Source organism: Clupea harengus, chromosome 5, assembly GCF_900700415.2.
Source record: "Clupea harengus chromosome 5, Ch_v2.0.2, whole genome shotgun sequence".
Taxonomy (NCBI): domain Eukaryota; kingdom Metazoa; phylum Chordata; class Actinopteri; order Clupeiformes; family Clupeidae; genus Clupea; species Clupea harengus.
Window position 1 is genome coordinate 7,270,527 of NC_045156.1, and position 19,961 is coordinate 7,290,487.

Genomic DNA, 19,961 nt, shown 5'->3' on the forward strand with positions numbered 1-19,961 from the left:
CGTGCTGCTCGGCTGTGGCCAGCAGAACTGGCCAACTGAAAAACACACTAAACTTTCTCATCAATAACATCAGCTAGCCTAGCTACATCCACTGACGAAGAACCTAAAACTTCTCATCAATAACATCAGCTAGCCTAGCTACATCCACTGACGAAGAACCTAAAACTTCTCATCAATAGCCTAGCTACATACACTGAAGAACAACCTAAACCTTCTCATCAGTGACATCCGCTAGCCTAGTTACATCTGCAGGCAGGTTTACTGGAAATTAAAATAGTCTGCTAATGACTGCCTGCCCCCCCCAGTCATTAGAGGATAGATTGTTTCCTATCCTTTACCATCTGTAATGAGGAAGCTCTTTACTCTCAGAGGTGTGTTTTTACTGGTAAGCTATACATGTTCTATTTCTTCACCTGTAATGTGCTTAAGGGGTCGTGATGGATTGGTTTCTAAGTTTAGAACTTGACCTTTAAGACCTTAGCTGGACAGTCTTAACCCCACAATGTGATGTCAGAGTTTGCAATGTGAATAACCATAATCCCAAAGCAACCTACTGAAGCAATATCAGATGTTTTGGATGGTATTGCTCGAGGTCCTCCTTTTGAAATCTGATTCTATCAGATCAGTTAAAAAGGATCGGCCAATGGTCTGATAAGTATTACTACCAGTAACAGCCTAAGTAACCTCCTTTAATCCATACCCAATAATGGCTGTTCACATGACGCCTTTCAGGAAAATTACATATTATTAGAGTGAGGACTGAAGATAGCTGATCAGTCACCAAAACATGACCAGCATAATTTCAGGCTCTTCCAGCCACCCATGATGTTGAGTGGTTCTGGTGAACTATTTAAAGGGTATATTTCCTGCTGTGGTGTTTCACAGTGAGGAAGAGTGGCTCTTTCTGTTTGATAGCTGATTATGCCAAAATAGCACTGACCTAACTGGCGAGGCAACATTTTTGGATCTGATCCAGAAACAAACTCATAACTCATTTATCCACAGTAGGTTCTAACAATGGGTGTCACTAAACTTGATTTACACTCTACACTGTATTCAGGACATTCAGGTTACTTTCGATACGGCAGGCTTCCACTTCTTTTATGACGCGTGATGTGGGGCTGGTTAAATTGTAGAATGCTCCACATTTTCCCGAGTGGATTTCTTGTCTATTTGCGGAGAGCAGAGAAACATTTGTGCCAACAGGCCCGGCCAAAATCAATACCTGCTCTTGGGTTTCACCACTCCCATTAATACCCACACTTCACAAGCCAACTGATAAAGCTCCCCTTTCAGCAATGGCCCACAGGCCTAGATAGAGTACCCCGTGCTAGAACCATCATGGGGACTTCCAGGCAAAACGGTATGCATGGACACACAAGGCTGCTGAAAAGGCTTGGTTAGAGACGAGTGAGTCATTCAGGGAATGGGGATATGTGAAGAGAGTCACAGCTCACTCACTTCCTTCCTTGGCAATGTGAGCGCTTTTTGTGTGCCTCATTAATTGTTCGTCTGGTTTAATTACTGGCAACCACAGCCGCAAAGCCGAGACTCCACTCCACCAGACGAGCAACACTGTATCGTTCAAAGAGAGATCAGAGAAGCCGTTAAACCTAATCCACACAGTTCTCCCGGTTTGTGCATGCGGACATAAACTACTGTGCATGCTGAAGTCTCTCCTAATCTCGAAATGATCTTAAAAGGTGTAATGACCTCAAGCATTTCATACAGACAAGATGATCCTCAAGATGTGTAGTGGTCCCTACTAGAACTAATATTTACACACTGCTGTCAGCACATCCTGAATAAATGGAGTCACTAAGATGTAGATAAGCATCTGTAATATAAGAGGGCTTCTTCCCCCCTGACCAGTTTACTCTACTACTGAAATAGTTTACTCTATTGACAGTGTCACAGTGGACACACCTTTAAACAAAGAACATCCTCTGTCAGGATCAAAATCAACAAAAAACTCCAGGTGTACACATTTAATTTTACGATGAATAATAATCCCTCTCTTGTTGTGAGTAATGCAACATTACATCTTATTTCGTATCTGAACCATGCAGAACCAGTTCAAATGTAATTTCCAAGAACTGTGTAACCCAGTCCTATTCCAGCTCAAAGCAGCCACTGACTGCAGCTTTCGACACACAGTGGGACCATGGAATGTTGCTTGAGCGGTTGGAGCATTGTCTTGGGATAAAGGGGAAAACACCTCAGTGGTTTTCCTCTTATTTATCTGATAGGGCATTTATGGTCATCGTGGATGGCATATTTTCAAACCTTGCCCCCCCCCCACACACACATGGAGTCCCACCAGGTTCAATACTTGGCCCCCTTCTCTTCTCACTTTATGTATTGCCTCTCAGCCAGATAATCAGAAAGGGATTTCTTCTCACTGATGGTACTCAGACAAGATGAGACAGAGATGACTATTTCTGGCTCCCCTGATATTAGTAGTGTGCTTGGTCCTCTCACACCATACCAAAAGTATGCTATTAAGAATCTTGTTGTGTTATTTGACTAGGCAGATACGGTAAGTTTGGTTGTCAGCGCTTCATTTTAACAGCTGAAAATAATTGCAAGAAGTAATTGTGAGAAACCTCCTATCCCAAAAGGATTGTGAGAAGGTAGCCCATGCTTTTATATCTTCCAGACTAGACTATTGCAATGCAATATACTCAGGGATAAGCCAATCATCACTTCATAAAGTTACAAGTGGTCCAAAATGCAGTAACTAAACTTTTAACAGCGGCCAAGAAGTTTGACCACATTACACCAGTTTTAGGAGAACTACACTGGCTCCCAGTAAGGTTCAGTGTTGATTTTAAGATTTTATCGTTTGTTTTTAAGGCTGTGAATGGACTTACTCCAGCCTACATTTCTAACCTTCTGACCCCATACATTCCATAAAGGATTCTAAGGTCCTCTGAGGACACTTAAAATCAGATTGAAAACTGTCCATCTCTGGATTTTAACTTGGTGATGCATTCTTTTAGCTGCACTTAATTCAGTCTGAGGTTGGGCTTTTATATGTTTATATGTTTTTTTGGTCGAGTTCAGTTTAATTTGCTGTTCTTTTTTGAGGTTTTTATTGTTTTAGTGGTTTTATTCTGTTCTATTATCCATATTTAATGGATATGCATTTTGCTTGCTTATGTTCACTTTCTCAACCATTTTCCAATTACTTTCATATATTTGTTCTAGCTTTTGACAGCTCTCTCTTTTATTATTTTTCTTTTATTGTTTTGTATGTCTTATTTGTTGATTGACCTCAACTGGAAAGCACTTTGGTATAACTGCTGTGGTTTTTAAATTTGCTATACAAATAAACGTGACTTGACTGAACTCACTGAGCCACTGTCTGAGCACAGGACAACATAAAGAGGGCCATCTGCCAGCAAACAAAGAGTGGAGGAGGGGGAAAGTAAGGAGGGCAAATGAGGCAAGAGGGTGTCAGGCCACCGGGGGAACAGTAGAAGGGAGAGTTTCGATGCGAGGGATCACTCCATCCTGATTCCTCATTCTTGCACTCTGGGAGCAGAGCACGACGCTCAAGGAATTCAGAAAATCTGAATCAACCACTTGCAGTTTTGAGTGAGAGTGTAGCGTACTGTATGACTGGAGGGCTACACTGCGCCATTCAGTCGCACATTCACAAGCCAGATTATTAATAGAAAATAAAAACTTTGTTTCCATAGCAACTGTTATAGTCCATATGGAAAGTGTCTCCTCCTGTTGCCAAGACAACCAGCCCACGATGAACTCGCCACTGAGCAATGCAGTGAGCCAGTGATCTTTCCATAAACAGCCTGGACAACTGAAAGACAATGGGGGACGGGGAAAAATGACAGAAAAACAAAGGCTATCTGTCGAATAATCACCTCATCTGATCTAGCCTATTCAGAATAGCAGTGAGGCTCACAATATGAAATCCAGATGTTCAGTACCAGAATGTCACAAAAACAGTTTTTCAGGCCAGTACAGATTGGCTTGTGAGGTCTCAGTAGACAAAAAAAAAGAATTAATAGGCACTAGCTGTGAAAATAATTGTCAGTCACTTTAAGTGCTGTAGGTCAGTGAAACAAAACAAATATTTTTTTTCCACTGATAACCATGACACAAATATGAAAAAAAGGAACAAATACCACTTAAAAAAAGACAAAAAACTGTTTGAAATATTCCACTTCTAATTAACAATTAGCCTCGCTTGAAACATAAGCGTATAGTACCTTATGTGTTTTTCCTAATTTAATCATGCAAAGGTATCTTCGGACATGGACTTACAAAATGAAAGAAAACATAATCTTCCTCTATTTAATTTAATCTCATATTGTTCAAACACTGCAAAAATGAGCAGTCATATGAAGAATAAGTAACACAAGTGTGAAATGTGGAAAACTATTTTCAAAGCATTTCTCCTGTATAAAAGCCGCTAACTGCCTAGAACAGAGTGAAAAGGATATGCTAAACGCATCTTAACTTTTTCCCCTGACAGACACATATTTTCTTCTGTCTGCAGCCCCCCTCCCCCTTTCTCTCTCAGGACCTCTGCAGGGAGGAGGGCCTGGAGTCTCAGTCCAATCAACTCTGGGAAGAACTTCCCCGCAGGTTCGGTGAAGGGTCAGTTCACACATCTACCCAAGAAACTTGCCAGCAACGTCACCCAGAAAAAGGGCCCCATCCGTAGAGTAAACAGCTAAAAGTAGCCCCGCTGCATCTGTAACCTCTTAAAACTGTCACAGAACCTTGGTCTAAAGTGGACCGTTACAGCATGATGCTCTCCTTCCTTTTTCCATAACTGGGTTTCACGCACTTCAAAGTTATTCCCTATTTGCTTTTAAATCCATTTTATGGGCATATTTGATATGATACCATCTATACAGTACAAGCTGAAATGTAAGGTCTAAATGTTGTACTTACGTCCCAAGAACCTCTTTAAAGTCATAAATCTCCTTGACGTCAGATGTTTTCTTTTTCCATGAATGTCCATCTTGACCCAAGGGCATTTTCCTGTTGTTACGGTCCACTACAGGAAAGCTAAAGAGAATATGAAAAAGAAGATATTTCAAGTCAATCAACATGTCAAACTGTATCAAGTACAGTGGGCTATATGGACATGAACAGTATGTTGAGAGACAAAATTCTATTATTCTATTCCATTCTATTTTTCTTGTAGTTAAAGTTCCAGATACCTGGATAAGAAAACAGAATCTCAAACAGATTAAGTCCTGGAAAAGTTGATGTCTACTTACTGTATGGTTCTTGACATAGAATAGGTCTTTTACTCTGAGTAAAAGCACTGAAGGCAAGACACTTTTTGTATATTTAGCTCTAAAATTTTATGGAATGACACCAGCAGCCAAAAGCATACAAAACCCTGAAGGAATGCTGCAAATTAAGCTCTCACCCAGGAAGATTGTTTTTTCTCAGAAAGCCAAGACAGGCCAGTCTGACCTCTTTACTTTTCTTTGGTCAACATGTGAAATGTACCTACAGGTCAACTGGATATATAAGAGGTACAATGCAGTTGTATGTTGTATCATACTAGGATAATTTAGTTATTGTTGCTTGCTTTGCATAATGCATCAGATGCATAACTATCATGACTTCACTTTCGCATTCCCCTATTTCCCTCTCCTTGACCTTTTTATATTTGACTGTCTGCCAATTTAAAACCACTCGTGTCAGATATAATCATGTCCTACAAAAGTTGGATACATAAAGAAATTAAAAGCTCTACAAGGACACTTAGGTTAAATGGCACAGCTACAGAGTCCTTCCAGTTTAGTATCTTCATTAATTAATGATGTGCGTGTGTCTGGGTGCACTAAACAGCTGACCTGACAGGATTTGGGGGGAAATGCCATTACCAAATTACTGATTACCACAAAATGAAGGTTACTTTTTTTCAGTTTCATAAAGATTATCAATATCTAGTAAAAACAGAAATTAATAATAATATCTTTTAAATCATCATAAAAGCATTTCACAATCATTATAGATACAGTATATCAGGGACAAGTGGGACCGGAATATTTTGTCAGAGGTGCATCGAGATTTTCCTTCACAAATGCATAACCTTTCTATTTCTGTCCATTTTTAGTAACAACCTGTCAGCCAATTGACAACAACAATTCCAGCCATTGGAATTTTCCAAGAACAGTCAGACAGCTTCTATCAGAGCTTCTTCTGTGTACTGCTGCCTGATACTGCTGTGCCAAGTCCACTGACTGCAACACATTTAGAAGTGTCTAAGCCAGGACTGAGTGATGGTACACAGAACTCTGGACTTCAACAAGCAATATATATGGCCACACTTGCAGTTTTAAAAGATCTTAAATATGTCTAAAATAATCTTAACCACCTTGCAGGAAGTAGACCTACAGGTCAACAAGACACCTCTTGGTGATCCACAATATCACGGAAACATCAAATATAAAGGTTCTAAGCCTCAGATCTCTTTCTATTGTGCCGAGTACGCTTTGACTGGCAGAGGCTGTAGGAGATTAAAGGATTATAATCCTAAATTTACAGACAAAATCCATAACACCATAGGTTATGTACAGATGTCCTAACAGCCTGGTTGACAATAAATAAATATTGTGGAACAGAAGCTACCATGCCCTTGCAGATCATCCATAACCACATCATGACATGCTTGTCAAAGTCTACAGGCTTGTACTACATAAACCTGGGGGGGAGGGGGGGGTCGAGGAAAATTTGGTTTAGCTAAGGGATGGGTTCACCCTCTCCTTATTAGTGGCATCAGTGCCATGTTGGCCACACTGCCACTGCATCCAAGGCCCTCCTTCAAACTGGAGTTGGAGCTGTGCAAGTTTCCATGGAAACCCAAGAAAGGAACCACGATATCTGCTAAACCAAACTGCGCACTCGCACAAAAGCGACAGGTGCGCTGTTTATTTTAGTCCTTTGGGTCTGGCCTCAACACAAACATTCAGGCACCTCTGGTGAGTCTGTAGCTTTCCGCCTACCTCTAACACAGCCCTTTAGAGGGTCGGTTCCTCATTAAAAGTCAGCAGTGTTAGAGGAAGTGTCGACTTGGTAAGAGGCTAGAGGAAGTACCAAACCTGCTCTGTGTTCATAGCTGGGCCTAATTTTAACCTCTAATGCTCTCTCAGGAAATAACATGACTTTTTCAAACTCACTGGACTACTAACTGTGACAGGTGCACGAATTAATTTAAGTTTAAGATAAAATGTCAAAATAATTCTACCTCAAAGAAACACAGCATTTAATAGAGGTGTTAAAAGCACCTTATGAGAATTAATGCGAATAAGTGACTGAAATATTAATTTCAAGATAATTGATTTACTAATGTGGTAACTTGCATTCTAGGTTGGTCACACCTAGCACAGTTTGTATACCTGCACAAATCTTACCTTATTTCATTGTAATGAGAACATCCATCATTAGCATGAAGATCAACATGGCAAATGTTTTTTTTTTAATACAACAGCATTTCAAGATTCAGTTGTTGTTTTGGTATGAGTAATATTATTGCTTTTCTTCCAGAGACATTGAGCATGCTGTTTTCTCACATTGGTCAGTGCAACGTCCAGCCTAGGGTATGAATGTCAAACAAATTCCAGATGACGTTCATGTTTTGACATTTTCCCTGGGCACCGTCATCCTTACAACCAAATGCAACACTATGGAGCTAATGTCATGCTAAGAACTCAAGAGTATTTTGTCATTAAATATTTCACCTGGACAGAAGAAGAACATACAGCTTGGAACAAGCAATAAAATGGACATTCAAGAGACAGAGAGGTATGCTTGAATGACAAAAAAGGAAAAAATACAGGCATGGATAGTTCTGTATTTTGTTCATGGGAATGAGTAGAGGGACAATTGTTTGAGAAGAGTGCATGCAGGTTGAGCTACGACAAGGAACCAGAGTTGGAGTGGATTGTTTGTGTCCATCAGGATATGCGAGGTACCAACTAACAAGGACAGTTTTCTTTTAGGAGTCTTGAAACAACCGGATAAATACCTCAACACATGAACTCTAATATCTACAGTTGTTTTACATGCAACATTCTCATACGCATCGTGTAAATTACATACAGATGAACTTGATACTCACTGATTTCCCATTGCTGCGCAGTAGACAGAAGAGACAATAAGAAAGTGCTACAACAACCTTTAACAGGCTGGGTCGGGTGACAGTAGCCTCGGTCATGAGAACCTGTGACACACGGTGAGTTTTGCGACACCTCAGAGCTGCACTTCAGGACTTCCCTTTTAGGTGTGACACCACGGTGCTCGCATTCTGACAGGATGTGGAAGACACCATGCGTGGTTTCACCATCAGACCGAATAAGTAACAACATGCTTCTGACAGCTGCCATTAGGAAAATGCTTTCACTTGTGAACATCTACGAACATAGTACTAAATATAGGCTTCTCTTCGCAAACACAGTCTGGGGACTTGACACCATTTTTTTTTTTATAGGACAGCTCTGTCTTCTGGAATTTAAAACAAGTCCAAAGACTAAACCAGTCAGCAAGACCTGCTAGGGGCTCATGACAAAAAAATTATCTCTGGGCATTTCAAGCAGTTATATTATTGCCTTATCGGTCCACATTCGCAGATAAGAATCGTTTCCTTGAAGGTGAGGCATTCCACGTTTAGATAAGGCGTGATATCTGTGCAGCACAGCAGTGCTTGACAATGCCAGAGCACAGGTTCCAGTCATGAGCTAAGCAACCTTGGGGGAGGTCCCCTCTATGTCAGAATTAAGAAATAGTCACATGCACATACATTACATACACCCCAGGTTGACTAACAATGAAGACAGCCTACCAGAGAAGGCAATGCTAAAGGAGGCTAGGGATATTATGAGTGTGCCTACAATAAACCTGCTCAGCAGGGCAACCAAGCACACATTTAGAATGCTGCATGATCATCAGCCATCTGTCATCTATGCTGTCAATTAGCTGCATCAAGGTCCCAGTTCACTAAAAACTAAACTAGAGTCCAATCAATGATAAAGTCTGGACCATATTTAGACCACAAGTCATGGTGAATAAACCACGCTGAGCATATCTCCATTGAGACAGTAAAATGACTATGTGTGAACTATATGCAAACCAAGGAGAAGCATACCAAGTAAATACAGGGTACTCTCCAGCACACATTATCGAGATAAAATGATCAAAGGGATAGACCAAAACAAAACTCTTCTATACCTAATTAGTGATTGGTTCTCCTACTGTTTACCTCAGAACAGAACACCAAGCTGTTTTTTTTCAGAGATGTAGAGGCAGACAGCGCATTCCAGACGTTTTTAAGTTCAGAAAATAAAGTTGATTATTTGTAGTTTGACAGATCGAGTAGCAAACTGAAATGGTCAACATTCCCTAATTACTCCAAAAAGAATGCTTCATAGCCTAGCTCTTCCACATGAATACAAATCGTAATTAATGAACGTCTTTATGCATCGTCATTCTGATAAATTCAGAAAAGGAAAAGTGGGTTTTTATTTCACCGATCACTCCTGCCTTCTTAACCCCGACGTCCGTCTTTCTCAACCCACTGATGATGAGTAAGGGGTGAATGAGCCCTCTAGTTGAACAGCCGTCTATGTACTAGCACCATATGCATAAGTGATGTTCAGCTATCAATTATTGATAATCTAAAAAAAAAATCCGTAATACTCGTATAATAGTCCTAAGGTCTGCTTTGTTGCACACATTCTTACTGCTATGAGTACGCCCTATCCACCCTCACAATTCAGTGTGCAACTCAAGTCAGTATTTGACAAGTCGGCTACTTGCTACCAAAACCAGCGAGAGGCTTCTCGCGCCGCTCAGATTAACTTCTCGTGCATGTTGCAATGCTAAACAGTGAGTAAACCTTAAACATTCATTTACCTGTAAAGTACAGGGTCTTGGGGATTCTCCTCTGTCTGCTTGTCTTGAATAGAACTGCCCTCTGTTCGCTGAAAACTGGATCCTTTGACAAACCCACCAGTGCTTTCCTGACGTCAGAGTAATCAGAGGGAGTGGCTTGACGGTGAAAGGGGACGATCTGTTCGATCCTAAACCAATAGGAGACCCATTTGACTCACAGGTAATTGTAGCGTTGCCGTCATTCGTTACTTCTGTTCTGGCATCTTGCCAGGAACGGTGTACACATCCCATGGTGTACATTCGTCCAACGAATTTCTGTAACTGATTTTTTCAGTGTATTTTTATTTCAAAGTGTACCATACCAAGTGTAAGATGGTATGAAGACATAGGCATATCGTCACTGGTAGGCCATGATTTTTGTGGGGGAAATAAGACTTATTCAACTTGTGAAATTGAAGGATGTGAACTCTAATTCAATACAGCCACGTTATTGTTGAACAACTGCGCCACGCTGTGCCCATTTTGAGGAACAGTCAGACAGTAAACCAGGGACAGATTGAAGTTCTTCCTTTGGCAACAGTTGAGGGTTAATGGTGCGGGTGAAGGGCCTCACGCATTAGCCTGCTCCAGAGCTGCATCACTCGCCGTGTTTTACCTATTTTTTAACAGTGAGTAAACTAAGACCTAACTTCAAAAGCATTATCATGAAACCTGTTATTTTCGTTTTGTTATCTATTCATTATGAGTCTTAAAATTCAGTTCACATTCATACTCTAACATGCATTTCAAAGCTAAATTAACCAACCTATGGACATGTCTTGATTATGGTCCAAAGCCTATGGATTATGGATTATGGCCCAAGGCATATGAGTTACAGACTTCAGCAAAATAGAGAAAACAATAGGCTGCTAATTTAAAATTAAACATGCTGACCAATAACATAATTGGCACTGCACTCAGTTTGATTGTTACAGACAGAAGTAATGACAGAGGGAGACATGAATACGGATTGGAAATGTGTTACTTGACACACTTCTGTCTTCAAATGCATGTGAATAACTTCTTTGTCTTATACATGTTACAACATTTGGCCAGTATAATAGCAAATATTAAATTAAGAAAAAATACAAAATTATGGCATACTTAAACTATCTTATAATTTCTGTTTATTAGGTCAGAATCAAGGAATGAAAGGTGACACTCTTTGGAGTAGTATCAGTGATACTCTTGATACTTGTGGTTTAAATTTTTTTTTTTAAAAAACACGTAAACTTATCCTGCACTCAACTCTTGGTATGCTTTTGCCAAAACTTTCCAAGAAAGACTTTGCTCAAGAACACTCATTTTCCAATTTCTCAACTAGGTGGAGCCAAAACCACATGTTCACAAAAATGATCAAGTCCTTGGAGAGCTTATACAGATCGGGTTGGGGGGGGGGAGCATTACGGTTTGTGTTGGGAGCATTACGGTTTGTGTTGAGAGCTTCAGTCTTTTCTAACCTCATCAACATCAGCTATTGTCCTAGTCGCATTTCAGATGAAGGCTCTTCTGTGTTCTCATCACCTAAAATACTCCCTACATCTCACTGTCTGGCATTCCAAAACAGTCTGGTCTGAAACGTCTTACAGAAATATTGCAGATATCTCACTCATGTATAGTCACGGTGCCTGACACTAAAATTGATACACACATCAAGTACTTTCGTCACTCTTTCGAGCCTCCAATACCATCAAGCTATTTACAACAATCACACCAAGCAAAAACTGTAATATTGGTTCAAAGTTCAGTCTAGATTATGATAAGCCATCTTTATAACTCAGTCAGAAAGGGCTAATGTAAACTCGTCAGCGATTTCTTAGATATTTTTAAAGCAATACAGTCAGTGGGATCAAAATCAGACTCAACCATGAGTAGTTATAGCTACAGGTATGATCAGAAACGCATTCACCGGATTTCACTAGTTCATTGTCATGTAACGGGAGTCATGATCAAAGAACAAAACGGTATAAAAATAGCTTTGTTCCAGGAGACATCACTCATTGCACAGATGATAATCAAATTTGTATTTATTTATTTGATTTTTGTGCTTGAGTATTGGAACATTGAGTAATTTTATTATGTGTGTCAAGTGTCGTTGTTGTCTGTAAAATGTGTGTAAAGACGGATGAGGACATTGTAAACCAAATCTATCTACGGGTACAAATAAAGTAACCTGAAACTGAACCTGAATCCCTGCAAAAGCAAAAGGCACATTTGCACACATATGTATGTTTTTTTTTAATTTTGTATATAATACTCAACTTGCAGTTATGTATTATGTACTCAAATAAGGCCGCGTTCACACTTGACTTCTTTTTTAGAAAAAAGCGCTGCCTTCAGCGCCTTTTGAGCGCCTTTTGAGCGCTTCAGAATTCATGGATACCATGTGACGTCACTGTGTTTAAGCGCCGCCATATTTGTGTCCGACACAGACACATTATGGTCACAACCTATGGTCACAACCCACAGAAAGTTCAAAACTTTAGGGGATATGTTGTGCTGTTGAATTCGCCAAACCAGATATACAATTGTATTCTATTCCTAAAGATTTATGGAATGACTGACCTGTTAAGTGAAATGCAGCACGTTGATACAATCGTGAATAGTTGCTGTGTCTTAGCACTCTACTGAGCAAGCTAGAGTGCTAATAGCTAGCGAGCTGTTTAGCCCTTTAGCCAGGGCTTTAGCTACAACTCGTTAGCCCATATTGACACTCTTGCCTGCTCAGGAGAGTTTCTGTACTCTTGAAATCTCCGGTTTATGGGGATGGATTATGTACAAGATACATGTAAATGTCGGGAAAAGAAAGTTGGGGCAGATGCTTTGCAAAAACACAGAGGAATTGCTAATTGCTAACGGCTAGTAGCATGCTAACATTAGCTAGGTAGCTCAGACACCTCGCAAATCCTCTTACACGTAGTTTTCAGTTACAATAATGTGGTTTTTATATTGTACGGTGTCTATTTCTCGGTAACTTTCTAAAAATCTAAGCAAAAAAAAGTCGAACTAAAAACTTCTAGGTACAAATACGATGAACTACGGAGTTTGGTCCGCCATTATTTTTAAACTAAGGTAGTAGGTTACTAGGGAAGGTACGCTGGTACCTACTCTCCTCGTCCTGATTGGTCAGCTGTCAAAAAGGCGCTTGACCCCTCCCAGCGCTTTTCTGAAAAGTTGAGAAAATTTAACTCAAATAGGCGTCGGGAGTTGCGCTTTTTTAGAAGTTTTTAAAAGGCGGCCGCTTTTTAAAAAGGCGTCGTTCTTTTTCCTTTCCCCATAGGGTTGCATGTAAAAAAGGCGCTGGCAGCTGAAAAAATAAGTCAAGTGTGAACGCGGCCTTAGGGCCGAAACACACCAAACGCGTTTTTAAAAACGGGACGCTAGCAAATGCATTGTTTCCTATGGTACGGCGCGCCTTGCGTGTGCGCCTTTTCTCCGCCACGCGTTGCGTCTTTCTAGCGTTTTTTAGATGCACTTAAAAGTTGAACTATTCTCAACTTTCCAGCGCAAGGCGTGGAGGCGCACCGCTCATCAATGTCACACTCGGCCCAGGCAGGTTGCGCACGCAGCTCCGCTTCCTAGGCGCCGGGCAAAACAGCCTGGTGCCCCTGCGGCTGTTTTGTCCGCCGCACTTTGCCAAGACGTTTTTGAAGCGTCTGCCGTTTTAAAAACGCGTTTGGTGTGTTTCAGCCCTTAGGCTGCGTTCACACTTGACTTCTTTTTTAGAAAAAAGCGCTGCCTTCAGCGCCTTTTGAGCGCCTTTTGGGCGCCTTTTGAGGTGAGAAGTGAGAATTCTGTAACCTTAACAACGTGAGTCATACATTCTAGTACATTCGATCCATTATTATCCGTTATTTTCCGTTGGTTACTTATTGAAAAGCTAGATACAATGGCGAATCAAATGCAATTACTTGCTCTAGCTTTGGCGTTTGAGGAGGAGGAGGGTGTTGTTGAACAGCCAAGGCGCCGTTTATGGGTGCACGAAATTCTAGGGAGTCGCAGGGGGCATTCAGCAACCTAGTTCAGGAGTTCCGCCTAGACGATGCTAGGTTCAAGACGTTTTTTCGGTTGAACAATAGCCAGTTTGAGAACCTCCTCAGGAGGATTGGACCAACCATCTCAAAGATGCAGACGAAACTCAGGGAGACCATCAGCCCAGACCAGCGTCTTTGCATTTGTTTGAGGTGGGTAACATTAACTAACGTGAAAGAGAGAGTTAGTGTGTGTGTCTGTGTGTTAGAGAGAGAGAGAGAGAGACACCAGGTGAAGGAGGGGGTAAATTACATTATTGGCTCTGAGTTAGTTTTGTTACACGTGTTGTTACATGTGTTTTTCCTAGGTATTTGGCAACAGGGGACTCATATCGGTCAATTGCTTTCCACTTCAGGGTGGGAGTAAGCACTGTGGCGGAGATAGTTAAGAGTGTGTGTGAGGCCATTTGGGACTGCCTGTCTGGGGAGTTCATGGCTTTTCCCACTGAGGCTGAGTGGAGGAAGATTGCAGAGGATTTTCGAAGAATGTGGGCATTTCCTAATTGTGTGGGTGCAATGGATGGGAAACATGTGGTTATTGAGGCACCTCCATCAAGCGGCTCCCTATATTATAACTACAAGGGGACATTCTCCATTGTCCTGTTGGCGGTAGTTGATGCCCACTATCGCTTCAGGGTGGTCGACATCGGTGCCTACGGAAAAAACAGCGATGGAGGAACATTAGCTGCCTCTGCCTTTGGGTCTGCCTCTGCCTTTGGGTCTGCCCTGCGGCAGGGGACCCTCAACCTCCCAGGGGATGCCCCTCTACCTGGAGCAGAGAACGTCGGGTCCATTCCTCATGTGTTCCTGGCAGATGAGGCATTTCCCTTGCGGAGAAATCTCCTCCGCCCCTACCCTGGGCACACTAGCGGGGAAAAGCGAGTATTCAATTACCGTCTCTCTCACGCCAGGAGAATTTACATTTACATTTACATTTAGTCATTTAGCAGATGCTTTTGTCCAAAGCGACGTACAAGGGAGAGAATATTCAAGCTACGAGCAATAGAACCTGGTGTAACAATAAATAAATACTACTTTACATAAGAAATATAACAAAATGAAAGAAAAAGAAAGAAAGAAGTGCAGAAATGTAACTGCTGTAATTGCAAGTTACGCACTAGTCGAAGTGCCAGTTAGGACGGGAAGTGATCTCTGAAGAGTTGGGTCTTCAAAAGCTTCTTAAAGGTAGAGAGGGACGCCCCTGCTCTGGTAGTGCTGGGTAGTTCATTCCACCAACGTGGAACTACAAATGAGAATAGTCTGGACTGCCGTACTTGCACAGACGGCAGTGCCAAACGACGCTCACTAGAAGAGCGCAGCATCCTGGGTGTAACATTTGCCCTTACAAGAGCATTTAGGTAGGTGGGAGCAGAACCATCAAGCACTCTGTAGGCAAGCATAAGTGACTTGAACTTAATGCGAGCAGCTACCGGCAGCCAGTGGAGCTCAATGAGTAGCGGGGTGACGTGTGCCCTCTTCGGTTGGTTGAACACCAGACGCGCCGCCGCGTTCTGGATCATTTGTAGTGGTTTCACCACGCAAGCCGGCAGGCCCGTTAGGAGGGCGTTGCAGTAATCAAGGCGGGAATTCACCAAGGTTTGCACCAGCAGCTGGGTGGCATACTGGGTTAGGTACGGCCTGATTTTGCGGATGTTGAATAGCGCAAAGCGGCAGGACCTAGAGACAGAGGCAATGTGGTCCGTGAAAGTCAGTTGGTCATCAATAATGATGACCCAGAGGTTTCTTGCTGTTTTGGATGGAACAAGAGACAAGGAGTCAATATTGATGCTGATGTTGTGGTGGATGGCCTGTTTGGCTGGAAAGACCATCAGTTCCGTTTTGGCCAGGTTCAGCTGAAGGTGGTGGTTTTTCATCCATGTGGAAATATCAGCAAGACAGTCCGAGATCCGCGCCGACACAGTGGTGTCCTCAGGAGGGAAAGACAGAAACAGTTGAGTATCATCGGCATAGCAATGATAGGAAAAACCATGCGAGCGGATGATAGGGCCCAGCGAAGTGGTGTAAATAACAAAGAGAAGTGGTCCCATCACCGAGCCTTGTGGTAAGGTGGTGAGGTACAGACAGCTGACCTTGCCATGACACATTGAACGAGCGCCCAGTGAGGTACGATTCAAACCAGGAGTGCGCCTTGCCAGAAATGCCCATACTTGACAGTATGGACAGAAGGATGCGGTGGTTGACTGTATCAAACGCAGCTGATAAATCAAGCAGGACGAGAGCTGAGGATTGAGCTGCTGCTCTAGCTGTTTTCAAGGCTGTTTCGGTGGAGTGACCACTTTTGAATCCAGACTGGTTTGGATCGAGGAGATTGTTCCTTGATAGGAACTCTGTGACCTGTTCGGAAGCTGCCCTCTCAATGGTTTTTGATAGGAGCGTGAGAAGGGAGACCGGTCGATAGTTTTCCACCTGAGTGGGATCGAGAGACGGCTTCTTGAGCAGCGGTGTTACCCGAGCCACTTTAAATGAAGAAGGGAATGTTCCAGAATTAAATGAAGCATTAATCACCTGTGTTATTGCCGGTAAGACGGCAGGCGATATGGTGGAGTGTACCTTCGGCATCCTAGCAGCCCAATGGAGGATATACCGGAGGGTGCTTGGTGTGTCACCACAGGTAGCCGAGTCAGTTGTGAAGGCCACCTGTGTCCTTCACAACTTTCTGCGGTGGGGGGATAGCACAGAAGCACCGACTGGTCCAGCAGAACCATCTGCTGGAATTCAAAATATTGCCAGGGTTGGCAGCAACAACGCCAGCAGAGAGGCCATCACTGTGAGAATATTTCTCATCTGGAGCTGGTCAAGTCCCCTGGCAGAACCACCCCCTGCACATCCCACATTCCCCTCAGTAAACAGTTCAAAACTAAATCAGTTGAGGTGTGGTCTTGTGAGTTATCATTTAAAGAACAAATTAAGCAATGTGTCAAGGCAATGTCAACAATGTGATCAATGACTGCAAGTAAAGTAAATATAATGATAGGTTTCATTTCATCAATAATAATTACAATAACAAATAGAGAACACATTTTTAAATACAGATTACACTAATGTGAATATATACAAAATATATACAAATGCCTATATACATTGCTGTTTCACACTACTCTATTTTATACTACATATACTATATACTATATTTTATACTAACTATAATACTCTATTCTCCGAATTCAATGTCATACAAGGCTTGTTGAATGCGAAGCTTTGCCAGGGCTTGCTTACGAGGGTCTAATCGGTCAAATGTGGGTGCCAGACTGAGGAGGTAGTGTTGGGTTTCTGTGTATTTTGTTTGGTCTAATCGTTGGAGAATTTGGGTTTGGTATGTTGTCATCTCATCTGCCTTCCTTTTCCCCCTGCCACTAGACGTGGTCCTCGGTGAAGGGTCCAGGTGAGGACTTGGTGTACACGTGGGTGAAGGAGGCGGGTTATCTGGGGTTACTTCAGGGGTTACTTGAGAAATGATCAGGCTATCTTCTAAATAATCTATACTTTCCTCAGTTTGATCCTGTATTAGAAATAAAAAATAAAACCCAACACAGCACTTATTAGAATATTAACATTTTCCAGGTTTATACATTTATTAACCCCAGCCTAATCATGTGTCCATACCAGGGCCAAATACTGGTAAAATATGAGAGTAGCTGGTAGATTTTCAGACACAAAATAATGATTTACTGTACTAGTTGAGTGGCTGGTGACTTTGGTGAATTTATATCTCAGTGGCTGATCTTTCTATTATCTGCAAGACACATTCCTAATAATCGCCTACTTAATTACCTGTCCTGCCTCGGAACAAATGTTATTTAGCATAACTGTTGCCGATTGCTCATCGAAGTTGGAGGTGGTCTCCCTGTCCTGGTTGTATGGCTCTAGGAATGACAGAATGTGGAGGTATTTCCATTTCCTCCTGACTCCCCCCTCGGCACCACTCCTGGCCTTCTCCTGCTCCTCTCTCTTCTCCTTCTTGTATTTGTCCCTCAAATATTTCCATTTCTTAGTACATGAGGCCGCTATGATAAACATGAACCTGGCATAAGACTACACTCGTTATACCTATTGTGACTATCTAGCGTTATCCTAACACAACGGAAAAAAACGGAACACACGGTTTCAGTTGAAATCCAAACAAGATACCAGTCGTAATCTAGACACCCACCGCTACTGAAATATGGAAGATTGATTGATTAAAGATTTTTCGATCTATAAAGGTTTATAACGGTTTGTCACTTTTTAATAGCTGGGGCGGAAACAGGTTGGGGTACGATATCAATGAATATACAGTCAGTTATATGAATGAGAGTTTACGTGTACTTACCAGAAAAACCCAAAGACCTACCGATCTGCTCCCAGATGGACTCTTTTATCCGTATATTTGAGTATCTTTTGTGACTCAGGTCGTATAATTCAGTGTAATACGACACGGCAATACCAAGTGCTTCAACAGGTACCTTGTCCATCTCTGTCAATTTTGGGGGCACCGGTAACTAAGATAGAAGGTTACTAGGGAAGGTACGCTGGTACCTACTCTCCTCGTTCTGATTGGTCAGCTGTCAAAAAGGCGCTTGACGTCACCCAGCGCTTTTCTGAAAAGTTGAAAAAATTGAACTCGAAAAGGCGACGGGAGTTGCGCTTTTTTAAAAGTTTTTAAAAAGGCGTTGTTCTTTTTCCTTTTCCCATAGGGTTGCATGTAAAAAAGGCGCTGGCAGCTAAAAAAAAAGAAGTCAAGTGTCAACCAATTTAAGAGCCTTTTAGATAATAAGGATGTGCCTCAATGCTGTTGTTTTGAATGATTCTCTGATTTAATTTTTTTACTTTATGTTATTTTATTTACTTATTTTTAATGCTTAATTTCTGAGTTGTTTGGTGTGTTTTTTTTTTAATGTATTTTGTCTGTTTCGTTTTGTTGTGGTTTGTTTATGTATTGTTCTTCTGTACTATGTGGCCTCAATCAGGGCATTGCTGCAAAAGAGCCCTGTGCTCAGTCAATTTCTCCCTGAATAAACAATGATGATGATGATGATGATGATGAACGCGGCCTAAGTCACGTTAACTAATACCATTACTAACCAATGTTCTGCCCCTGGCAAGCATAGTTAATGGGTTTGGCAGTTTAGTGCTATCTAGTGGCCATTTTAGAATAATTCGCTTTTCTGTAGGCCATTTCTGATATACAACAGCTACTAAAGCTAGCTTCGTTTATTGTTTATTGTTTCTACGGTAACAGGAGCCGTCTCAGAATAATTCACTTTTCCGTTGATACGACTTACAACAACAATTCTCTCTTTGTCCGAAACCATCATATATCGTTGTCCTTATGTTATTTCCTTAAAATGCATCGTCTGTAAGTACAAGACGTAAATATTTTCAGTAAATTATAATTTGTAAGATAGATCTCAGTAATTTTTGTTATTTCTCTGATTATCTGTACATCACTCATCCTGCTGCCCTACAATGTGCTCAGCTAATTCAATGAAACGAGACTCAAGAGACTTTTATTCATCTAATTGGATTTTAATGCGATAACGTAATTATAAAAACACATTTTTTTGTATTACTTTCAGTTTTACTATTTCTCATCAATAAACCTGGAGCTTGGAGGCTACATCGTGACTTTTCACGAAAGGAGTTAGGCTGGCTGTCTATATGTGTTAGGATACACACTTGGAGGGCAGTACAACCAATATGAACCTGCTAGAGCCTTGCTAAATAAATACATCAATGGAATTGTTGGTGAGTCTATGGAAATATCTGGAGATAAATAATAATATTTATTATTATGGTTATTATTATTTGTATAGATATACATTTTGTTTAATGGCGCCTTTCATGCCACTCAAGGTCAACATGATAAATAAACCGTAGCCTGGTCGTTGGTAGCTGACACTCCATAGCGTGTCACATTACGGCTGATTCAAAAACTATGTTAAACTAGGTAAAGTAAGTAGGAATACTAGGTCTATAGCCTCTCTATTTCCAGACTACAATATAAGTTAT

General features: G+C 41.4%; 1 protein-coding gene across 3 annotated transcripts in view; it reads right to left on the minus strand.

The window, feature by feature from the left end:
• Nucleotides 1-19,961, minus strand: part of camk1b (calcium/calmodulin-dependent protein kinase Ib) — a 48,497-nt gene that overhangs the window by 26,547 nt on the left and 1,989 nt on the right. Inside the window, exons 1-3 of one of the 3 annotated variants that reach the window (XM_031567530.2) lie at nt 9,904-10,392; nt 8,114-8,126; nt 4,927-5,043 (exon numbers count right to left, since the gene is read on the minus strand). In XM_031567530.2, coding sequence (XP_031423390.1) covers nt 4,927-5,043; nt 8,114-8,124 — 128 coding nt within the window. In that variant the 5' untranslated portion in view covers nt 8,125-8,126; nt 9,904-10,392. Of the gene's footprint in view, nt 1-4,926; nt 5,044-8,113; nt 8,127-9,903; nt 10,393-19,961 lie in introns of those variants that run through there. The other 2 variants (XM_012841172.3, XM_031567531.2) reach the window with 2 other exon arrangements.